The sequence below is a fragment of the Clavelina lepadiformis genome, chromosome 3 (genome assembly GCF_947623445.1).
Source record: "Clavelina lepadiformis chromosome 3, kaClaLepa1.1, whole genome shotgun sequence".
Taxonomy (NCBI): Eukaryota; Metazoa; Chordata; class Ascidiacea; order Aplousobranchia; family Clavelinidae; genus Clavelina; species Clavelina lepadiformis.
Window position 1 is genome coordinate 7,078,225 of NC_135242.1, and position 22,683 is coordinate 7,100,907.

A 22,683-nucleotide genomic window follows, 5' to 3' on the forward strand; every position below is an offset into this window, starting at 1 on the left:
AACGAAGGACTATTTGGTGCCAGTTAGACTTGTCAATTTTACAAGTAGGCCTAAAAGCAAATGCATTCCGGCTGGGACGGCTGTTGCAGATTTAATACCAACCGTTGCAAAAAATGTTTCGTATATTAATGCCTACTTGTTATGCAGTATATCGGAAAAGGTTGACGAGTCTGCAACCGAGGATGACATGTCGTCTCTCATTGAACAACTGCATCAAAATGATCTTAATTTTTCAGATGCTGAACGGAAAGCTGTAAACGAAGTGATTCGAAAACGGCAAGCTGCATTTTACTCTCTAAACGTCATCTTAGCAAAACCAGTATATCCTTACTCAGAGTTTTGACACGGGAGACGCCGCACCAAGAAAAAAACAGACGAAAGGTAAATGAATTACGAAAGGTAAATGAATTGCGAAAGGATATGTTAAATGATAACGTCATTAGTCACTCACAGACAGTCACAGTCGCCTTGGTCTAACCCAGTTGTGTTGGTAAAAAAGAAAAACAGCAATGTGAGGTTTTGCATTGACTACAGGCCTGTCAACGATTGCACTAAGAAGTACAGGTTTCCTTTGCCAAGGATCAATGACAGTTTGGACCAACTTTCGGGGTGCAAATATTTCACCACACTAGATCTTAAAAATGGTTACTGGCAAAAACCGATGAGTGAAGATGACCATGAAAGGACAGCGTTTAGCCTACTTGCCATAGAAGGTTATTCAATTTTAATGTTATGCCTGTTGGACTAACCAATGCACAATCCTCGTTTCAGCACTTGACGCGGACAGTGCTCTACGGAGTTGAATGGAATGGTGCATTGGCTTACCTGGATGACATCATCATATATGCATGCACGCACCTTTCAAGATCATCTGCCCAAGTTGGACGACGTACTTTCTCGACTAATTGCAGGTGGACTCAAACTTAAACCGTCTAAATGCAATTTGTTCAAAGAAGGAATTATATTCTTTGGTCATGTGATTTCAAAATCTGGTGTACCCTGCGATCCGGAGAAAATCTGTGCGGTTTCCCAATGGCCTGTGCCCTCTTCGATAAAGGACGTAAGGTAGTTTTTGGGATCCGCATCATACTATTGTAAGTTTTTCAAAGATTTTGCCAAATGCGGCCCCCTGTACGATTTGACGAAGTCTCAAAAACAGTTCTGCTGGAATGGTAAATGTTTACCCTCATTCACCTTGTTGAAAGACGCACTCATAACAAACCCGGTATTAAGATACCCGGACTTTACGCAGCAGTTCATCCTCGATACGGATGCTTCTAATTCTTTTCTTGGCTGTGTTTTGTCACAGATTATGCATGGTAAAGAGCACCCAGGTTTATACGAAAGTAAATCTCTATTGAAAACAGAGAGAAATTATTCCACCACGAGGAAGGAACTCTGTCAATTGTTTATGGGGTGCAGAAATTTTGTTGCTATCTTGGCACACCTTTTTTCTTAACAAGGACCACGCTTCGTTACGGTGGCTGTGGACAGCAAAAAAACATACGGTTTAAGATATTGACTGGTTTTGATTTTAAATGAATACCTCACCCTGGATTAAAGCACTCCAACGCAGATGCACTCAGTAGAAGACCACAGAGCAGCAAAAGGAGTGATTCAAATAGTGTCGAATCGAATATGACAAGTATCCGTTTCAAGTTGACGAAAACTTTAAATCCGGTAAGAATGCGACAAAAAGTGTTTAAGTATTGATCTTCGTGAGGGCTTTGGTTTGACTCTTGACAAAAGTTCACAAGCTCAAAAGTCTGTCGAACTTCTTTTCATATAGTACTAGATTGGATTGGAGCCGGCGCAAGACAACCTTTTAAGAAAATTAAGAAATTGAGCAGTGGGATTCAACATTGCTGGTCTTTGTATGGAGAGCTTTTTTAATACACCATTGCTTGTACCGCAATATAGAAGGTAAATTGGCAACAAAACGCTTTCAGTTACTGGTTCCTAAAGAAATGCGTCCCAGAGTCCTGAAAGAGCTAAGTTACGCATCACATGGAGGAGGACACGTGGATGTCGACAGAAGAGCTGAAAAAGTTTCAAGACGATTCTACTGGTCACGCTGGAAAACGGATGTCCGTGAGTATTGTGAGAGTTGTCACACTCACAGGTAAAGCTCCTTTTAGAACACCCTTGGTACCTTCCGATGAGTTGGAGCCGATGCAAAGAATAGTGATTAACGTCCTGGGCTTACTTCCAGTGACACATTCAGGTAACCGTTACGTGCTAAGTTAATAGCTATTGATATGTACACTAATTACATACAGGCTTGGTCAATGACCTCGCAGACAGCTCAAGAAACGGTATTTGTTCTCTATCATAACTGGATGACGATTCGGTAACGGTTTTAGTTTGACGTTGCAATTAATTTTCTTTTGTTGTAGGCTTACTAACAGTCAAAAGACATAAAATAGCCTAATACGTAATATCAGAACATTAGCAGAGTTTGCAGTTTGTCATTCAAAAACGGTTTGTTGACAGTGTAATGGCTATCCTAAGATGGGACACCTTGTCCCTACTTTGGGAACTTACTTTACTTATACCTCTACGTGGTGTTGAGACTGATGTTTCCACTTTTATAAAGTTTGATTTGGTTTGGACCAAAGCGTTTGTATTTGAACCATGTGTAATATTATTTTGTCAAAATCTATTGTAAATTATGATACAAACGAAATGATTACAAAACACTATTACAGTAGCCTACGTAGAAGAAACCCGATTCCCGCTTTACAGCTAGTCAATTAGCTCCTTTTGCTTTACTATCTTTTAATAGCTTTTCTTAGATAAAACAACCGTATTTCCACTAGAAATTCCAAACGTAGACTGAATTAACCTTCGCCCAACACTTCCCAGCCGAGCGCGACACCACACAAACACAGATTCCACCGTTGTCACACAATCAGAAAATAAACGCGGGACGCTAAACACCAATTAGGCCCTAGGGGTAACGATGTAAGACGTCACAAGGCATAGACTAAAAACAAGTGTACATATGAATAGGTAAAATACGACAGCACGAGAGCAAACATAAGAAAACCTAACGAGCATGCATACAAGTGACACAATGCGAATAAAAACAGAAGTTGACCCACACATTTGACTAAATTAACCTATGAGAGTAGTGCGAACAAACAGTGTACGATGTGATGGCTCTAAAACTGGTTCATAAAAATAATCCCGTGACACTTAACTTCAAGCAAATAATGCCATATCTAACAAAACCTGCAAAAATATTAGCCAAATTAGTTTTCCTAAAAGTGTCCCATAATGGGCGACTTTCTCCGAAAGATACTAAAAAAGTACTTTTGGCCAATTTCGGCGCCATTGATTAGATTATAGCTCAATTAAGATAGCTATACAACTAAGAAAAATTGTCTTGCTCTAATTTCTGTCAAATAAAGTATCAGATTAATCTTCTACATCCAGCATTATATATATGTTTTGGAAAAAGAGTCTTTAAAAGTTCAGACGTCAATATTTATCATTTTACTAGCAATCAGTAAGAGTTTGTAACGATACATAACTTTAGTGTATGGTAGGGGATTTTTTATAACAATTTATCACTTTTAAGAAAATTGAGCCAAAGGCTCTTTGTGCCAAATGTGTACAAAAGATGCCAAAGTAAAGCAGCTTAGCCCTAGACGACGCATGCAGTGTTACACGGTATTTGGGGTTTGGTCATAGCAGGTTGAGCTGTAGTTTCCAACTGTTTAAATCAAGCGTTTGAAACAACCTATTTATGAATGGACTCGTCTCGTTGATAAAAATAACAGCCAGAACAGACCTTTCATAAACACTAATATAAATATTTGTTGAGCGTATTTTTTAAAACTTTTAAATGTTTAAAATTTTGCAGTTGTTGAACTCATGTTTTAAACGCAAAGATAGTGAATTACTCTAATTGGAATAACTTACTTATCTAGTGAAATTGTCTCAGTCGCAAATCAATAATTGTAATCGCCAAAGAATATCTTTTCGAAATTTTACACTGAATAAGGTGTCTATAGACTGCAAAGTACACCTTGAACATGGCAATTTTAGAAATAATTACTGTCCTGCTTTTGTCCACGGCATTGACAACCTATGCCCAGGATCAGGAAATTTCGTCACCGCAAATTCCTGTATGCGTGCCGGCCAATTCGGCAGGTATCACCCGAAGACAAGTTAGTTCTACGTATAGGCTAAGTATGATGCTTCTCTTCAATTGAATTGCATTACTGTTGTGATAGGACCAAATGGTGGATATTTACAACGTCAGAAAGGTGATCCTGGTGAGAAGGGGGACAAAGGTGAAAGAGGGTTTCCAGGTTATGGTCAAAAATCTACAAGTATGTTACATAATTAACTCTTATGGTGTTCTAAAATTGGTATTAAGTTAAGGTGGAAAACGTGAAATGTTCTTTCAGGCTGCCCATTGATTTCATACCACATGCGGCGGCTTGATCAGCGCACTGACTATCCACGATATCGGTATTATGTTCCACGAATGACTCAGGCCACTGCGTGTACCTGGGTTGAAACTTCCGACTACAACAACCATGCGACATTGTGGCACTACGCAACTAATTCGCACGACAACGAATTTTTCTTGGCTTTCTTAAACCCTACAACTATTCGTATGGCTGTTGGTGGAATATTGCACGATTTCCAAGTTAAATCACTTACCAGATTTCAACGGGTAAGATGTTTATTGTTTATGGTTTAAGCGTATGTTCTCACATATGTTTTCTTATCCCTTACAAATATCTCCTAACATAATTAAAACTTATTATTAACCAATCAGGAAACTGGTCGAGGACTATACCGTGACATGCAGTATAGACTACTAATTGATGCTGCATTCAGTTTACGATAGAAACTTTTGCCATTTACAGCTCCACATATGTGGATGGTTTTCAAGCTCTCGTCGGCAGATTGGCATCTTCATCAATACCAAGTCGATCTCAACTATGAGCTATAGAGGAGAAATAATGTTAGGAGGCGGCTCCTTGCTTCTGGGGCAAGAGCAAGATCGCGTCAACGCGCAACGGCTGGATGCGTCTCAATCCCTAAGGTATGAGCGTCACTTTGCCCAAATGTGATTGAACTAAATTCAGTGTGTTGGCCTATACAGTACAGTACAGTATATAGTTGAAAAGATTGCACAAAAGACCAAAACACGCGTTTTTTGTGTACGATAAAATTGCTTTATACACAAAAAAGGTGTTTCTTATCATTATTTTGGTTTCATTTTTATTATTCTCTTCAACATTGTTTACCCAGTTCAATAACTCACTTGAGTTTATATCTTATTTAACTTGCAGCCGATTTCCGGTTGTAATTATGGGTCATAAAAAATTGCTGGTCGTAATTAAAAAACAACTGCAAAACCTGTAAGATTTTGTTTACAATTTGCAGTGGCACATTTACAAATATGATGATCTGGCCACGAGTTCTCTCCGAAGACGAGATCTCGAATATTGCTTACAAATGTGAGTGTCCGCTAGATTACGCAATCGCGCTTACCCTGGATCGAACCGAACTTTATGGAGAAGCCACTTACAGCATTCCCAATGCTTGCCCCACTTTCTAAATAAGTGATGAAGACAGATGGATATGGAGACAGCAAACTTGCTTAAACTTTTTATCTGTTTATATTAACAATTTCCCTTTGCCATTAACATTTCCTGTATTGTATGTATGCTTTTGCGCGATTGGCTTTACATTGAAACGAAGGTATATTGTTTGTACTGTTCTTGTTAATCAGCAAACGGAAAGAAATTAGAGTGCAACTAATAAAATGCTTTGCTAACTGACTTTTATACACAACTACAGTGAATATTCATTATAGTCGTCGGTGTTTTACAAATAACAGTTCACCCAACACACCTACAGACTTAAACGTGGTACAGTGAGACTATATGTTACAACACCATGCAGGTCATACAAATTCTAGATTGCTTGCGTTGCGGTATAGTACAGTATAATTGCGTACTTTCTCACTCTTTTCATCTTCGTTGAGTTTTTTACGCTTCCACACTGCGTGATATACAAAACGCATTTATACTTACGCAATTGCTACACTAGCAAAAGAAACATACGGTCAATGTGCGCGCTGGTTTGAGATATTGTTTATAATCAGCTGTTGTTTTTGGAGTTTAGTCCTTTTTTTCTTTAATTTTAACGCTGCTCAATGATGGTTGGTTTTTGAACGGTTCCTACGCTTACAAAGTTACCATTCAAAGCTACCACTGGATCGGAGCCCGAGAAGCTTGTGAAAAGATGGGAGCACAACTTGCTTATCGAGGCATTAGAAACAGCACTTTAAAAAGGTGAGATGCTGTTGTCCTTGCGGGAAAAGTTTAAGTGCAAGTTTAAATTGTCTCGTGCGCATTGGTTGGATTTCTTCATTGGAGGTCTTTATTACCCTGTGCACTGGTTTTCATTTAACAAACTTATCATTGACTAATGTATGAAGGTAGGAAGAGCTATTATTGGTGGTCAGTTTTGGATGGGTGTATGGTTTGGACTCAATGACTGGCGTGAGATAAATTTTGGCTGGACGGCTCCCTGGCGAACAAGCAGGAGGTGGAATGGGCTCATGGAGAGCCAAACGGAATAAGAAGAGGAAACTGTGGAGAGATGTGGGGAGCATTCCGACGATTTAAAATGAATGACGCTGTTTGTGGGGACTTGCGTTTTGGGCTTTGTGATTTAAAAAGTACTCCTTAATATTGCTTTTCTCATTACAAATCATTTGATGCGTCTCTTAGTATTGATTATCATAATATTAAACATATAGCTTGTTCTGATGTCGTACTTCAAGAAACTTGTCTTTGTTGGAATCAATATTTGTTTTCTCCAATACTCGGTTCTGAAAATAAAATGATATTGCATTTGCTTTTACCACTCAAAACTTAACTTAAGTGAATTTTCTGGCTGTAATTGATAAATGTAAGTCTCCTTTTTAGGGCTTAGAGAAAGTATTTAGAGCATATTTAACCTAAGGGTATACTGCAACGTCAATATATCCGATATAGACGGTTTGTGATGCTATTCTTTGCGACTATGTGACAATGGCGTTTTAATAATATCGCAAACATATAATGTATAAGCAAGGTTGACAGGTCTTCATAATAACAAAATTGCAATTCAAGATACAAACAATTGTTCTTGAATATACGTAATTTCTAGAAAGGAACTTATCCCGTGTTTCCGATTATTTGATTACAAATAAAACTTTTACTAAAATATAAAGCATTACATTTCCAGCAGTTATAGAACTACACGAACAAAAGTTTTTTTTTAAAAAGAAAGACTTAAGCGGCTGTTCAATATTTATTGTTTCAAATTTATTCTACAGTATTTAAACGGCTGTCCAACAGCAGCAGTTTATACGTTCATGAAATGGAGCAACCATTCGTATAACCCAAATGAGAAGTTTGTTGCATTTTTTTACAAACTCAACACAAAGGACGTCACCAAATTTTCGAAATCTGCTTCTCAGTTAAAAGAGTCATGCAGTTTGCGTTCTTATGGCATGTCCAATAAAGGCTAAACATTACTTTGACAAATATTCCAAGACCATATTTAACGCGCAAGCATGCGGGTGGTAAAGTGCACAGCGGCAGCGCAACATCTCTACCAAAGTTTTCAGTTTAGTTATAATGCATGTTATTTCGCCAGCCAGAATGGTTTGCACCCATATTGTTTTTTGTCAAAATGTATGTATATTTTAGCAATCTAAAGTAAACGTACAATGTGTAGCTATAAGTTACGTATCTCTTCTAGTCATATAATTGCAGCACTATTTATTAACATCATGACCACAAAAGTTTTTAATAAAAGTATTATGTGTCTTGCCTTAATAATTATACGAAATAAATTGAAAAACCGTCCTGAAAAACAGAAAGTGCCCGCAGGTCCGAACGCAAGCCGTTGTGCTGTAACAAACACATGCAGGATGTAGCAGAAATGAGACGCGTAGGAGGTTTTGGCAAACAAAGCAACAAAGAGCTCGGTTGTGTGGGTGCTGATAAAACCGAGATTTCGAGTTTCGTGTATAAGTTCAAGTAAAAATTGATAACGGAAACTTTGAGCACTTGATAGTTGATACTCCGCATCGCGTGCATGACTTTTTCGTGGCGTAGCCTGCGGCTCTTTTCTTTCTTCTGGATAGGATTGTTAATAAAGTGGGCAGGAAAGCGCGATTATTTAACACAAAATATTCTCGTATCAAGAAGATCACTTTACTGAATTTCAACACTTTAAGACCTGTGGGAAAAGCATGCTGCGTAAACTGATTTTTCTTATCTGCTCTGCAATTATTTGCTTGATGTTGGCGAAGAGCTCATGGGCTTCGCCATCTGAAAACGACGATCAGGTAATTCGGGAAATTTGCAAAAAATACAATGTCTTTGTGTATCTTACGTTGGTGCTTAGTAGTAGTTACAGCTTATACTTTGCAGCAAAAGTAAATAGTTTGTAAACGGTACAGCAAAAGCTTTGTTTTAATCTCCAAAAAGTATCCTCAAAACGTTTGTTGTAATAATGTATTCAAAAAGATTATTGACTTTTTATTTCTGCTACAAAGGTTTTGCTTTGATATTTATACCCTATTGCAAATGACTTTGTTCTGCAGGATTCGAATAAGTTCTATGAAGAAGTTTTAAGACAAGGTAAGGATTCGACATATAGAGCATATAGTTTATATAGTATGTGTTCGATCGAGATTAATGTTTATCCAACCACATTATTTCGTAGTGATTGTGCGTAGAGCGATAAACTACGGGATATAACAAACAAATTTTTGAAGTGAACAGACTTGCAGATGCGGTTTGTGTTAAAGCTGTGCTCACAGACGTATTCATTATAGGCAAGTGTTCTGTGTTGTAGACAAAAAACGATAATGTGAAATTTTAAGTTTGTGATAATCAAAGCGAGACGACATGTTTAGTGATATGAAGTTAGAGTTACAACTTATGTCAAAACTAAATGATAAATGATCTCTTGTTAAATTGTAAATATGGCTGGAAAAGTTGAGTTACGAATTAGGCAGTTTTGGTTAACAAACATGAGTTTTTCGTAGCCTACTTAGTAAACAACCATGGACTAGATTTAATTGACCGTATAAAATCGGTTGACGAAGTTATAGGTAAAACCGGAGATCAAACTTTTATTTTATTGCTAAAAGAACCGTGGAATAATATCAGGAGAAGTGTAGCCTGCCTTTGAAGCACTTCTGTTGTCCTGTTGTGGCTTACCTCCTTCCCTTATCTCACAAGCTTATTGAGAGTATAATGGCTATCCTAAAATGGGATACATTGTCCCTACTTTGGGAACTAGAGTTATTTATAACTTCATATGATGTTGAGACTGATTTCTACACTTTTATAACGTTTGATTTAGTTTGGACCAAAGCGTTTGCATTTATACCATGTTTTATACTAATTTGTCAAAATCTATTGTGAATTATGATACGAATGAAATAATTACAAAACACTGTTACATAGACCAAACACGACGTTCATTCTGTTAGGGGAAAAGATTAAATGCTGAGAAACTTGTTTATCTACAAAGTCTAACGCGCTTATCATATTTTAGAAATCATGTCACAGAAAGAAAAAAATAATTTGAAAATCACAGCAGTATACACAACGTTAACAAAAAGCTTTGGTTGCATCATCAAACAAACATATGTTCAAAAAATAATTAATTGCTAAACTATGCAAAGGCTTCCTATAATTGAAATGGTAACAAAATGACTGACGTTTGCGACCTATATAGGCCTACCAAGAACAAATTTCAAATGCTTGCCTGTCATTATTTTCCAACAAAAACAAATTCCTTTTATGTTTAACAAGATAAACGCTGGAACAAAATGACCACACAGATTTGTAGAAAATTATTTTTCGTTGTTTGTTTCATCAATCAATTTCTTTGTCCGTTTGACAGATAAACGTAAAAATCGATTCAAATTTTGTTTTCAAGTTAAACAATTTTATTTCAAAGGCAAATTTTCTAAGATTGCGACTTAAATAAAATAAGGTCTTACTTTTAAAGATTTATACGTACCGTCCCATATTGTTTTATTATAGGTGTCTAAGGTGGGATAAAAACTCATTTTAATTTGTAAATCGATCAATAAATAACAAGAAAATTTATTAAAACTCATGCGTTTAATTTCAAGCAATTAATGCCATATCTAACAAAACCGGCAAAAAGATTAGCCAAAGCATATCGCGTTTTTGAGTGAGAGCAGTTTACCTAAAAGTGTCCCATCATGGTCGACTTTCTCCGAAAGATACTAAAGCACTTTTGGCCAATTTCGGCGCCATTGATTAGATTATAGCTCAATTAAGATAGCTATACCATCAAGAAAATTGCCTTGCTCTAATTTCTGTCAAATAAAATATCAGATTAATCTTCTACATCCAGCGTTATATATATGTTTTGGAAAAAGGGTCTTTCAAAGTTCAGACGTTAATATTTATCATTTTACTAGCAATCAGTAAGAGTTAGTAACGATACATAACTTCAGTGTATGGTAGGGGAGTTTTTATAACAATTTATCACTTTTAAGAAAATTGAGCCAAAGGCTCTTTGTGCCAAATGTGTACAAAAGATGCCAAAATAAAGCAGCTTAGCCCTAGACGTTGCATGCAGTGTAGCACGGTATTTGGAGTTTGGTCATAGCAGGTTGAGCTGTAGTTTGGAACTGTTTAAATCAAGCGTTTGAAACAACCTATTTATGAATGGACTCGTCTCGTTGATAAAAATAACAGCCAGAGCAGACCTTTCATAAACACTAATATAAATATTTGTTGAGCGTATTTTTTAAAACTTTTAAATCTTTAAAATTTCGCAGTTGTTGAAATCACGTTTTAAACGCAAAGATAGCGAATTACTCTAATTGGAATAACTTACTTATCTAGTGAAATTGTCTCAGTCGCAAATCAATAATTGTAATAGCAAAAGAATATCTTTTCGAAATTTTACACTGAATAAGGTGTCTATAGACTGTAAAGTACACCTTGAACATGGCAATTTTAGAAATAATTACTGTCCTGCTTTTGTCCACGGCATTGACAACCTATGCCCAGGATCAGGAAATTTCGTCACCGCAAATTCCTGTATGCGTGCCGGCCAATTCGGCAGGTACCACCCGAAGTCAAGTTAGTTCTAAGTATAGGCTAAGTATGATGCTTCTCTTCCATTGAATTGCATTACTGCTGTGATAGGACCAAATGGTGGATATTTACAACGTCAGAAAGGTGATCCTGGTGAGAAGGGGGACAAAGGTGAAAGAGGGTTTCCAGGTTATGGTCAAAAATCTTCAAGTATGTTACATAATTAACTCTTATGGTGTTCTAAAATTGGTATTAAGTTAAGGTGGAAAAGTGAAATGTTCTTTCAGGCTGCCCATTGATTTCATACCACATGCGGCGGCTTGATCAGCGCACTGACTATCCACGATATCGGTATTACGTTCCACGAATGACTCAGGCCACTGCGTGTACCTGGGTTGAAACTTCCGACTACAACAACCATGCGACATTGTGGCACTACGCAACTAATTTGCACAACAACGAATTTTTCTTGGCTTTCTTAAACCCTACAACTATTCGTATGGCTGTTGGTGATATATTACACGATTTCCAAGTTGAATCACTTACCAGATTTCAACGGGTAAGACGTTTATGGTTTAAGCATATGTTCTCACATATGTTTGCTTATCCCTTGCAAATATCTGCTAACGTAATTAAAACTTATTAACCAATCAGGAAACTGGTCGAGGACTATACCGTGAACTGCAGTGTAGATTGCTAATTGATGCTGCATTCAGTTTACGATAGAAACTTTTGCCATTTACAGCTCCACATATGTGGATGGTTTTCGAGCTCTCGTCGGCAGATTGGCATCTTCATCAATACCAAGTCGATCTCAACTGTGAGCTATAGAGGAGAAATAATGTTAGGAGGCGGTTCCTTGCTTCTGGGGCAAGAGCAAGATCGCGTCAACGCGCAATGGCTGGATGCGTCTCAATCCCTGAGGTATGAAGCGTCACTTTGCCCAGATGTGATTGAACTAAATTCAGTGTGTTGGCCTATTCAGTACAGTACAGTATATAGGCTAGTTGAAAAGATTGCACTAAAAAACAAAACATGCTCAGTGTGCGATAAAATTGTTCTATACATAGAAAAGATGTTTCTTATGATTATTTTGGTTTCATTTTTATTATTCTCTTCAACATTGTTTACCCAGTTCAATAACTCACTTGAGTTTATATCTTGTTTGACTTGCAGCCGATTTCCGGTTGTAATTATTACGGGTCATAAAAAATTGCTGGTCGTAATTAAAAAACAACTGCAAAACCTGTAAGATTTTGTTTACAATTTGCAGTGGCACGTTTACAAATATGATGATCTGGCCACGAGTTCTCTCCGAAGACGAGATCTCGAATATTGCTTACAAATGTGAGTGTCCGCTAGATTACGCAATCGCGCTTACCCTGGATCGAACCGAACTTTATGGAGAAGCCACTTACAGCATTCCCAATGCTTGCCCCACTTTCTAAACAAGTGATGGAGACAGATGGATATGGAGACAGCAAACTTGCTTAAACTTTTCATCTGTTTATATTAACATTTTACCATTGCCATTAACATTTCCTGTATTGTATGTATGCTTTTGCGCGATTGGCTTACATTGAAACGAAGGTATATTGCTTGTACTGTTCTTGTTAGTCAGCAAATGGAAAGAAATTAGAGTGCAACTAATAAAATGCTTTGCTAACTGACTTTTATATACAACTATAGTGAATATTCATTATAGTACTCGGTGTTTTACAAATAACAGTTCAGCCAACACACCTACACACTTAAACGTGGTACACTGAGACTATATGTTACAACACCATGCAGGTCATACAAATTCTAGATCGCTTGCGTTGCGGTATAGTACAGTATAATTGCGTACTTTCTCACTCTTTTCTTCTTCGTTGAGTTTTTTACGCTTCCGCACTGCGTGATATACAAAACGAATTTATACTTACGCAATTGCTACACAGTATAAAAGAAAAGAAAATTTAGCATAGAAAATGCTTTGCGTCAAAAATATTATAATTTTTGAAGATGTTATAGGTGAACTTTACGATTGTTTTTAATTTTTTTTCATTTCTCACGCAAAACATCTCAGCTTGGAGATGCATGTCTTTGAAAATGTGGAAGTCAAACAGGTTGGGAAATACCAACGAGTTACGTAAACGAACAATTTTTTGAACATGATTGAGCCGATGTAAACCCAATATAGATACGCCAAATGTCACCCGAGTGAAAAACTGAAAGTAAGGAGCAAGTCAAAAAACAAGTTGCTCTTATATGAAGAACACTACTCACTGAACATTCTGATAAAATAGTTTTGAAAAATAATTCTTGGTTCGGTAATTCTTAGCAAAAGAAAATCGCAAAATTGGTATTAATTGTGACGTAGATGAAGGCTCTTGTGATGTCATAGGTAATCACAGACAACATTCGCAAATTCAAAAATATAGCTGTACCTACCGTATATCACGTATGTGTCTATTACAGTTGTATAGACTGTTCTAACTGCCAATAGCTTCATAGGTGACAACTTATAGGCCAACCACGGCAACCAGTAGGGTACCCGTTTGACGGTTTATTTTTTTCAACACAAATCAAATATTTGTTTTTTAACCACAATGTTTTCAGTCAAAATGGTAGTGGTTTGACTAACTATTTTTCAAAGATCTTGAATTTTGAAGATTTTTCAAAGATTGTAGGTGTTACGTTGTTTTCTGCTAGGTTTGTTGTGCGTTTGTATTTTCTGCCTTCGGCCAGAAGCACTGGTAAATATTATTACGCCTTGCCCGTTGTCGAACTAGGGATCATTCTACCGATACCAGTACTGCTGGTAGACGTGCCTTGTCTTTTACCAAATGTAAAACAATTTGGTATAGTGAACTGTAGGTCTCTTCGAACCAGCAATAAGAAAAGGCCAGTAACATTATCAGACGAAGATTATGAACATGCTCAAAATGTATGGAAAACGTTTAATTTAAAATGCATGGGAAACATCATGACTTGTATCTTAAATCAGATGTTTTGTTATTAGCAGATGTATTTGAAAAATTTAGATAACTTGTCTTCAATATTGTGAAGTATTCCCTTACACTACCTAGTTTATCTGGTATGCAAAGCTTAAAATGACTGAAATCAATTCAGACTAAATGTTTGATATTAACCAATATTCATATAAAAGGGTTTGAGAGGTGGTGTTTCCTATATCGCTAATAGATATGCTAAACTTTAGCAACTTGCTTTAGCAGCTAAAGCAAATAAAAAATACTTAAAAGATTATGACTAAAATAAACCATCAAATTACATTACATACTTAGATGAAAACAATTTATATGGTTGAGCAATGAGTCAAAATTTTCCTACTGGTCGTTTTAGGTTGTTGTCAGAAGAAGAAATTAATAGAATAGATTTACACGAAGCGCCTGCGATACGCACCGCGCTTAGCAAGATTAAGCAAAAAAGTGATCCGCGAAGCGCCCAAACGGTTAATATTAGAAGTTCATTTAGAATATCCTGAGAAATTACATGAAGATCTTAATGATTATCCATTAGCTCCAGAGAAAATAGTAGTTGAAGATGATGTGCTTTCAGATTATTGCAAAGAATAAAAATCAAGATTTGGAATAAAAATTAATGGAATTAGAAAGTTAGTATCTAGCTCGAAACGGCTTCATTTCTTATACTTGAAATGGAGACAAAATGACTGATGTTTGTGACTTTACCAAGAAAAATTTAAATGTTTGCCTGCCATAATTTGCCAAAAAAAACAAATTCCTTTAATGTTTAACAACGATAAACGCTATAAAGAAATGGCTACACAGATTTTTCGTTGTTTGTTTCATGTCATGTTTCCTTAGGTTTATTCTACTTTATAAAGCGATGTATTTTCAGCATTACTGAAATATAGCCCAAATCATACTTAAACTCTGTCGGGTGAACATTTGACGGTCTCATGATACTTTACATGAATTGCTTATGGACATTGTACATGATCTGTGACTTGGTTTTGGCATTCTTGCTCGTCAGCTGTAATCATAGCCTACTACAATACTAATAGTTTTCTCCGCAATTATAATGCATTTCTTATCATCGGTTAAACTTATTTTCGTTTCCGCAACCCAACGTAACACAATTCACCATATTTATGATGCAAAGTGGTTTTCATATTGTTGTCATGCGGCTTTTAATAACGAAAAAAAAACTTTAGGCTCCGAGCTACGTCTATTGCAAACCCTGCAGCATTTTTCTTGCAAATCGTGTTCGTTTTTAAGCTAAATTTGTATAATGTAGGCCTACGTAATATTTTATTTTAGTGCCCTATAAATTTACATTTACAGTGAAAAAGATGCAACTTTTAATTATGTGTATATATATAAAGTATATATATTTAAAGTAGCCTATAATGCGTTCTCTTCTCTATAAGACTATACCTATATCAGGGGAAAATATTACAATACAGCAGCATTATCATGTGATACATCTTGCTATATACGAATATAATAATAGTAGATTCGGACATAACTAAAATCTTTCTAATACACAATACCTTAATTGGTTATACATGTAGCAATACTAACTATTATGAGCGATGATTGTGAAGCAACAAATGCCTTTACTTGATTGCTTCTTCATGATAGGCTACATAGTATGTGTTCGATCGAGATTAATGTTTATCCAACCACATTATTTCGTAGTGATTATGCGTAGAGCGATAAACTACGGAAATATAACAAACAAATTTTTGAAGTGCACAGACTTGCACATGCGGTTTGTGTTAAAGCTGTGCTCACAGACGTATTCATTATAGGCAATGTTCTGTGTTGTAGACAAAACACGATAATGTGAAAGTTTAAGTTTGTGATAATCAAAGCGAGACGATATGTTTAGTGATCTGAAGTTAGAGTCACAACTTATGCTAAAACTCAATGATAAACGATCTCTTGTTAAATTGTAATCATGGCTGGAAAAGTTGAGTTAAGAATTAGGCAGTTTTGGTTTACATGAGTTTTGCCTAGCCTACTTAGTAAACAACAATTGACTAAATTTAATTGACCGTATAAAATCGGTTTATGAAGTTAAAGGTAAAACCAGAAATCAAACTTTTATTTTATTGTTAAAAAAATCGTGGAGTAATTGTAACGAAATTATGTCACGCGTTATTCACCGTATTTTGTATTTTACCGTTTTTGTGAGTTTGTTCTCTAGTGCGTTGATTGGTTGCAATTACCGTTGTTTGTCTCACGTTTTGTGCACTTTTATCTTATCACTAATTTGGCGCCTTGCCTTTTGTACCCTATAAAAGCCGTTCGTTAAGTGATTTGAGCAGGTCGGTTTTGGTTTTGGGTCGTAGAGGCTGTTGAATAAAATGAGTTGATTTCTTGGGTTTTACTGGTGGTGTCGCGGTTCACCGTGAATGTGGAAATTGAGCCTGGCTACACGAAAGAAAAAGTTCTGTTACATAATATCAGGAGGAGAAGTGTAACCTGCCTTTGAAGCATTTCTTTTGTCCAGTTATTGCTAACTTCTTTCCCTTACCTCTCAAGATTCTGAATTCTGATACCATATGTGACAAGTAGTTTGATGTACAACCTATAGTTTCAGATACGTCGTCCATCTTCATGTATCTAATTGCAGCATTGAAACCAGAAAGCAAACATGAACTTATTTGTGATTTTGTTGTGTTTAGCATTTATTTTTATAGGCTCATATGGCCAGTTTCAAAATCAGTACACACAGCAAGCTCCAGTTTGTACCTCCATACCAGTAGATGAGCCGACTGAAGAACGACAAAGTAAGTTAAGCTGAGCTTATAACGCAGAGCAATTTATGTAAAGATATATTGCTTAATATGCTGTGCTGGGGTGGGCTGCCATACGAAAGTTGTTCCTTGACCTCAAAAAGAAGCTGTTACTATATCACCGGCAAAAATCGTATGTTCAAAGTAATTTTTCATGTTTTCTTGTTAACCTAACTAAAATGTAACAACATATAGTAACTTAAACCTAATCTAAATCTTCTTTCTAATCTAAATTTAATTTCAATTAAACTATAGATAACTTAAATCAACTTTTTGCATATCCATTCTCTTAACCTAACCAGCTATCTTTAACAACAGGCAGCGTGACCTAAGTACGGTGAAATATTTCTCTGTAAACAAATTACTTTAGCTAATCATATACGTACCGTTATAAAAACCTGCATCGTTTTATTATCAGCAAAAAAGGTAAATAAAAGCTTTTAGCAGCACTTTGCTGTTTTTTACAATCATCAAGTGACCACGGCTATCGAATTCATCTTAAATCAGTCAAAACGCCTTAGGCTGTTTTTTTCTTCATTTATTACTACTTGTGTTCACAGCGTTTTGTGTGTCAAGAAGCGGAACGAGAAGAGGATGGCACAAAATGAGCAAGCTCCCGCGCTAGCTTTGATACATTGTTTTTACTTTTGATTAATTGCTTAAAGAATTATTTAATAACTGAAATTTAGGACCTTACCAAGGCCTGAAGGGGGAACAGGGTAGAGCAGGAAAAAGGGGGTCCTGAGGGTGAAAGGGGCAGCCCCGGACATCGTTGGGGTCATGGAGGTAAAGAGCTAAAAATATAATTTTTTAATTAAAATGTAAGCAACATGTATGACATGCATATAAGTTAAACATGAATATAACTGCATGCTTTTTTTGCAATAACACCTCCATATAATTATATAATTCCTCAATCTACCTAACGCAATTGGTTTGAAGATGAACTATTTTATGAAGTGATCACGTATGGTGAATCATGACATCACTTCAAATTCATGACAGAAGTTTTGAAACATCTGAACCAATGTTTGCTGCGACTGTGAGCGACTTATTTAAGGTTTACAACAAAAATGCTTGCAACTGGAAGTCTTCACGTGCGTGTTAGAAATACTTACCGCAAATGTGCTAAGAGTATACGTTCAAAACTACTTTTCATTTCAGTTCCACCCCTGTGTATGGTTTTCTAACAGGTCTCAGGAAACAGGAATGTACATCAACAGCGAATCCGTATCAACTTTGATTTTGAAAGGATTCGTCGGCCAAGGAGGGGGTACATGATATTTGGCCAAGTTCAAGATGACGTCAACGCGAGAAATTTGGAGGAGAATCAAGCTTACAAGTAATGACGTCATATATCATGTTGTAGGTTGTTTGGTGCATTTCTGGCTTTTCAAATGTGTCTTGACTTTATTTAACAGTGGAAACATCACCAACCTCATGATATGGCCTCGTGTTCTTAGTCAAAATGAAATCATCAATCTTGCTTACAACTGTGAGTGTCCTGTTGACTACGTCATTGCACTGACACGGAACCGAGTTGAATTATTTGGAGAAGCTTATTACAGCATCCCTGATACTTGTCCGACTTTGTAAACATTTTGAAAAATTGGAAGCAATGTCAACTTTATACACTATTTCCTACTGAATACTGTTTCAACTTGTTTTATATTTAGTAAACTGTAGAAATATAAGTATACAACTTTATTTGAAGTAAATCTTGTGATAAGTCACGTGTTAAGTGATTTATGAGAAACTTATGAATAATAGCTTCAAACGTCAAGGCTTTTTTTCCAATAAATACAGTGATAGCCCAAAGGCAAAGGTGCTGTCGAAACCTGCTCAAGATTTGTTATTCGGATTAAGTTATCAAGTTGTTTTTGACTAAACTTTTCTTCATCGGTTTGGTAGGCTAAACGTTTTTTGAATATAAATGGGCAAAGTTAATGGAGGCTGATGACGTATAGTAAATTAATGAACCTTGCTACATAGCAATAATAACAAACTTCTTCTCATCTCGGCTCAAACGTTGTCAAAGTGTTTATGAAAATTTACAGTTTGAGAGTATAGTTACTATAGTAAAACCGCAGAGAGAAAAAGCTTGCAAGTGCTTCGGGTAATGTTGTGGAAGATAAACAGGGCGTAAACATTCTATTGTTGTTGTTGTTTCAAGTTTGTTTTTTTGAAAATATCCCTCTTTAGCCCAGACTTATTCCGAGAATAAAATATAAGGATTTTTAATCAATTCATTAGGCTATACAGCAGGTTTTTAAGAGAATGCGTTTTGCTTACAACGATTTCACATCGACAGTCAGTTGTATAGTGGAATCACCTACAGTAGGCAAAATTACTATAGCTTAGTCCTAAAGATATTGAAGCAAAATTGCAGGTGCGTGCCGCTAGTTCGAAGTGTCATTGAACTACTGTAAAAACGAAATGTTTAACTGATATTTTATCAAATTAGAAGGTAAGCATAGGAAATAAGTATTTGGAGGCGATTAATCATAATTAAGGATTATAGGATTCACGAATATTTTGAGTTATAGATATCAGTTGTTTTTGTAAACTGTATAGCCTTAAGTAATTTCTACAAACCTGCTATTAAGTAGCTTGCCGATAACGGTAAAAAAATACAGAAAAGTTTGTTAACAAATTTGCTTTTAGTGCATCAGATGAATATAGTAATTTTTTTAAATAAATTTTTGTTGGATCATCTAGTAACTTCCTTTTTAATTGCTGAAGTTTAATTTTTCAAGACATGACCTATATTTTTTTAACTAAAGTTCACTGAGGAAAGACCCAGTTACAGCCCTTTTTAGTTCAAAAAATAACAAAATTAGAGTTGCTGGCAGAGTTTTGAACATATGGGCATACAAACCTATGCCTCAAATTTCAAAATAACCCAACAAACAGCAGGCTGTGCACTTGAAAGGAGAGAAAAGTGTCTAACTTTGAGCTGACTAAATACACAAGTTTTTTAGCTTTTCGGAAAACCGTTTCTACAATATTTCTTATAAAGTGTTTGTTATAAAATCTAGAGAATGTCAATAAAACTATGACGCAAAAATCTGTGCCAGGCCGACGAATAGTATAATACCTATATATAGCATACAATATGGGGCACAACGACAATTTTGAGCCGTTTATTTTTCGCCAGATTTCTACCGGAGGAATTTTGGAGACATTTAAAGTATAGCATGTGCGCTATGTTTAAGTTGTGTTGTTAGAATCTTTTCTACTTGTTATAGGTTTGCGATGACAGAAACGAAACTAGGCTACATGTGTAACCGTCAAAATTTTTAACTTATTTGGTGAAGAATAAATGACCAAATGGTAAGTTAATTTTAAATCAAAACAGCACAAAATTCCGACTAATATATCACAGCTTTCTCTAAAAACAAACGTCCAATTCCAGGACCTACGGCATTTTCAAGAGTGAAAATGTGAGCCTACACTTCAAAAGCAGTTTGTTTTCACTGCTATTTTTTGCTTATTATTTCAATCTCTCTTTCTCTTTACAGTATTAAAATCCAGAGAGCAAACATGAACGTACTTGTGGTTCTGTTGTGGTTAACATTTCTTTTTACGGGTTCTTATGGCCAGTTTCAAAATCAACACAGTCAGCAAGTTCCTGTTTGTGCCTCTATACCTGTGGGTGTACCTGTCAATGGCCCTGGTAAGTTAAATGATTTCGTTGTAGTGTAGATGTAATGAAACGTCACAATAAAACAACTGTCAAAAGACAAAGCAAGCTAAATGCAACTTGGAACGCAAGACATTTTATAGCCTACTAAAATTATAACACAAGGAAAATAAATTTTATCGATTATTAAAAATGATTTAAGAACTTACTTTTAGAAACCTTTCAAGGCCCAAAGGGGGAACATGGTACTGCAGGAAAAAGGGGTCCTAAGGGTGAAAGGGGCAGCCCCGGACATCCTTGGGGTCATGGAGGTAAACAGCTTAAAAATATATTTTTTTAGTAAAAATGTAAGCAACATGCATGACATGAATATAACCACATGTTTTTTTTAGCAATAATGCCTACATATACAGTTATATAATTCCTCATTTTATCTAAATCAATTGGTTTGAAAGTGAATTATTTTATGAAGTGATCACGTGGTGAATCATGACATCACTACAAATTCATGACAGAAGTTTTGAAACATCTGAGCAAAAGTTTGCTGCACTTGATTTTTCAAAAGTTCGAATTCGTATATTTTTTTTCAAATATCAGGTTGTCCCACAATCACGTATCACTTTCCACGTGATGACCAAATCGCTGATTACGTCTGGTATCGATCCTATGTTCCACGAATGATTGAGGCTACTGCTTGCGCCTGGCTTGAAACGTCTGACTTCCATGATGACATCGCATCGTGGGTTAGTTACGCCATCCCTGGTCAAAACAATGAATTTCTCCTCAGTATTCGAACCAAGACCACTGCAGACATATACATTGGCGGACAAAGTCATAAACTACTACTACCGGATCTGTCTTCTATGAACAAGGTATACGCTTGGTTCATGAAAAGGTACATTAGGTTATCTACAAGTTTATGATTAAACACAGCAGTACCTGTACAACAATATCCAGCTTAAGTTCGTATCTCGGTGAAGTTTGCAAAAATTTATTACAAATTTTACATTCAACTTTTTCAGCAGTTTATCATCAAAAACATGTCAACTTGCCATCAAAGAAGTTAAAAATAGCTGTATTAAAGTTCAAAATATATTAAACATATCATGAATTGTTAGTTGATGCATATTTGCGCATATTAGGCTACTTACAAGCTGCTTCTGTTGTATATGCAAAAAAATTAGCCTAACTTCAGTTAAGGCATCCATTAGCCTTGAATGGTTACTGATTAGCGCCTTCAGTTTTGCTGATATATACATTACATAACGATACGCTTGTTGTAAAGCTACCGTATTTACAGCACCATACTTGCTAACTTCACACCTAACGCATAAGTTCGCACAAACTGTTCAGATTCAAGTCGTGAACTTTACCGAGATCTTACTATAACTGTAATTCAGCTTAAAAATTATAGTATTTTTACTACGAAGTTGCTTGCAAACCTTTGTTTGATTCATAGCATCATTCTACAATACCACGTAGTAAAATACGTTACATTTCAGTTCCACGCCTGTGTATGGTTCTCCAACAAGACTCGGCAAACCGGAATCTACATAAACAGCGAACGCGTATCAACTTTGCCTTTGAAAGGATTCGTCAGCCAAGGAGGGGGAAGCATGATATTTGGCCAAGACCAAGATGATGTCAACGCGGGAAGTTTGGCAGAGAATCAAGCTTACAAGTAATGACATCATATATAACGCCATAGGTTGATCGGCGCATTTTTGGCTTTTCAAACGCTTTTCGACTTTATTTAACAGTGGAAACATCACCAACCTCATGATATGGCCTCGTGTTCTTAGTCAAAATGAAATCAACAATCTTGCTTACAACTGTCAGTGTCCTGTCGACTACGTCATTGCACTGACACTGGACCGCGTTGAATTATTTGGAGAAGCTCATTACAGCATCCCTGATACTTGTCCGACTTTGTAAACATTTTGAAAAATATTTCAAAACATGTACCATTGAATTCTGCTTCAGGTGGCAACAAGCATGCTGAAATCTGTTTTTGACGTATGAGCACAGATAGCAGCTATAAATACTTTATTAGTAGCTTTACGTGTAGATTCATAATACTCTGCACAGTACTCTTCAAATATTAAAAACTCACAGGCATATCTTGCAAGGTCTGTAAAGTGCGTCCACCACAA

The 22,683-nt window shown here is 36.1% G+C and overlaps 4 protein-coding genes across 8 annotated transcripts; all 4 read left to right on the plus strand.

Moving 5' to 3' along the window:
* The first annotated feature begins 3,773 nt into the window (after positions 1–3,773).
* Positions 3,774–5,929, plus strand: LOC143449481 (C-reactive protein 1.4-like). The gene is made up of 5 exons (XM_076949695.1): positions 3,774–4,158; positions 4,242–4,340; positions 4,419–4,690; positions 4,887–5,065; positions 5,410–5,929. The coding sequence occupies exons 1-5, from the start codon at positions 4,041–4,043 to the stop codon at positions 5,582–5,584; spliced, it is 843 nt and encodes a 280-aa protein (XP_076805810.1). The 5' UTR covers positions 3,774–4,040; the 3' UTR covers positions 5,585–5,929.
* A 2,258-nt stretch (positions 5,930–8,187) lies between these two features.
* On the plus strand, positions 8,188–12,790 carry LOC143450798 (pentraxin-4-like). 2 transcript variants are annotated; one of them, XM_076951499.1, is made up of 6 exons: positions 8,188–8,374; positions 8,633–8,669; positions 11,232–11,330; positions 11,408–11,679; positions 11,866–12,044; positions 12,394–12,790. In XM_076951499.1, the coding sequence occupies exons 1-6, from the start codon at positions 8,279–8,281 to the stop codon at positions 12,566–12,568; spliced, it is 858 nt and encodes a 285-aa protein (XP_076807614.1). In that variant the 5' UTR covers positions 8,188–8,278; the 3' UTR covers positions 12,569–12,790. The 2 variants fall into 2 exon arrangements, with proteins under 2 accessions (XP_076807614.1, XP_076807615.1); XM_076951500.1 differs by lacking the exons at positions 8,188–8,374; positions 8,633–8,669 and adding an exon at positions 10,778–11,148.
* Positions 12,791–17,352: 4,562 nt separating this feature from the next.
* On the plus strand, positions 17,353–18,620 carry LOC143450028 (neuronal pentraxin-2-like). Of its 3 annotated transcripts, none has more exons than XM_076950420.1 (3): positions 17,353–17,673; positions 18,081–18,229; positions 18,309–18,620. In XM_076950420.1, the coding sequence occupies exons 1-3, from the start codon at positions 17,668–17,670 to the stop codon at positions 18,481–18,483; spliced, it is 330 nt and encodes a 109-aa protein (XP_076806535.1). In that variant the 5' UTR covers positions 17,353–17,667; the 3' UTR covers positions 18,484–18,620. The 3 variants fall into 3 exon arrangements, with proteins under 3 accessions (XP_076806535.1, XP_076806534.1, XP_076806533.1); XM_076950419.1 differs by lacking the exon at positions 17,353–17,673 and adding an exon at positions 17,689–17,984; XM_076950418.1 differs by lacking the exon at positions 17,353–17,673 and adding an exon at positions 17,689–17,947.
* Positions 18,621–19,419: 799 nt separating this feature from the next.
* Positions 19,420–22,585, plus strand: LOC143450027 (neuronal pentraxin-2-like). 2 transcript variants are annotated; one of them, XM_076950416.1, is made up of 6 exons: positions 19,420–20,220; positions 20,409–20,563; positions 20,746–20,841; positions 21,128–21,402; positions 22,033–22,211; positions 22,291–22,585. In XM_076950416.1, exons 1-6 carry the CDS (start codon positions 20,210–20,212, stop codon positions 22,463–22,465), a joined length of 891 nt encoding a protein of 296 aa, XP_076806531.1. In that variant the 5' UTR covers positions 19,420–20,209; the 3' UTR covers positions 22,466–22,585. The 2 variants fall into 2 exon arrangements, with proteins under 2 accessions (XP_076806531.1, XP_076806532.1); XM_076950417.1 differs by having other exon boundaries at positions 19,422–20,330.
* Positions 22,586–22,683: the final 98 nt, after the last annotated feature.

What these genes read in the sequence shown, in the direction of transcription:
- LOC143449481 (XM_076949695.1), top strand. Translation starts at nt 4,041, where the DNA reads ATGGCAATTTTAGAAATAATTACTGTCCTGCTTTTGTCCACGGCATTG. An exon ending in CACTTACCAGATTTCAACGG is followed by an intron (nt 4,691 to 4,886) that starts GTAAGATGTTTA and finishes TGCCATTTACAG; the next exon opens with CTCCACATATGTGGATGGTT. An exon ending in GATGCGTCTCAATCCCTAAG is followed by an intron (nt 5,066 to 5,409) that starts GTATGAGCGTCA and finishes TACAATTTGCAG; the next exon opens with TGGCACATTTACAAATATGA.
- LOC143450798 (XM_076951499.1), top strand. Translation starts at nt 8,279, where the DNA reads ATGCTGCGTAAACTGATTTTTCTTATCTGCTCTGCAATTATTTGCTTG. An exon ending in CATCTGAAAACGACGATCAG is followed by an intron (nt 8,375 to 8,632) that starts GTAATTCGGGAA and finishes TTTGTTCTGCAG; the next exon opens with GATTCGAATAAGTTCTATGA. An exon ending in TTATGGTCAAAAATCTTCAA is followed by an intron (nt 11,331 to 11,407) that starts GTATGTTACATA and finishes ATGTTCTTTCAG; the next exon opens with GCTGCCCATTGATTTCATAC.
- LOC143450028 (XM_076950418.1), top strand. Translation starts at nt 17,867, where the DNA reads ATGACATCACTTCAAATTCATGACAGAAGTTTTGAAACATCTGAACCA. An exon ending in CTGTGAGCGACTTATTTAAG is followed by an intron (nt 17,948 to 18,080) that starts GTTTACAACAAA and finishes GTTTTCTAACAG; the next exon opens with GTCTCAGGAAACAGGAATGT. An exon ending in GAGGAGAATCAAGCTTACAA is followed by an intron (nt 18,230 to 18,308) that starts GTAATGACGTCA and finishes TTTATTTAACAG; the next exon opens with TGGAAACATCACCAACCTCA.
- LOC143450027 (XM_076950416.1), top strand. An exon ending in TGTACCTGTCAATGGCCCTG is followed by an intron (nt 20,564 to 20,745) that starts GTAAGTTAAATG and finishes ACTTACTTTTAG; the next exon opens with AAACCTTTCAAGGCCCAAAG. An exon ending in ACATCCTTGGGGTCATGGAG is followed by an intron (nt 20,842 to 21,127) that starts GTAAACAGCTTA and finishes TTCAAATATCAG; the next exon opens with GTTGTCCCACAATCACGTAT.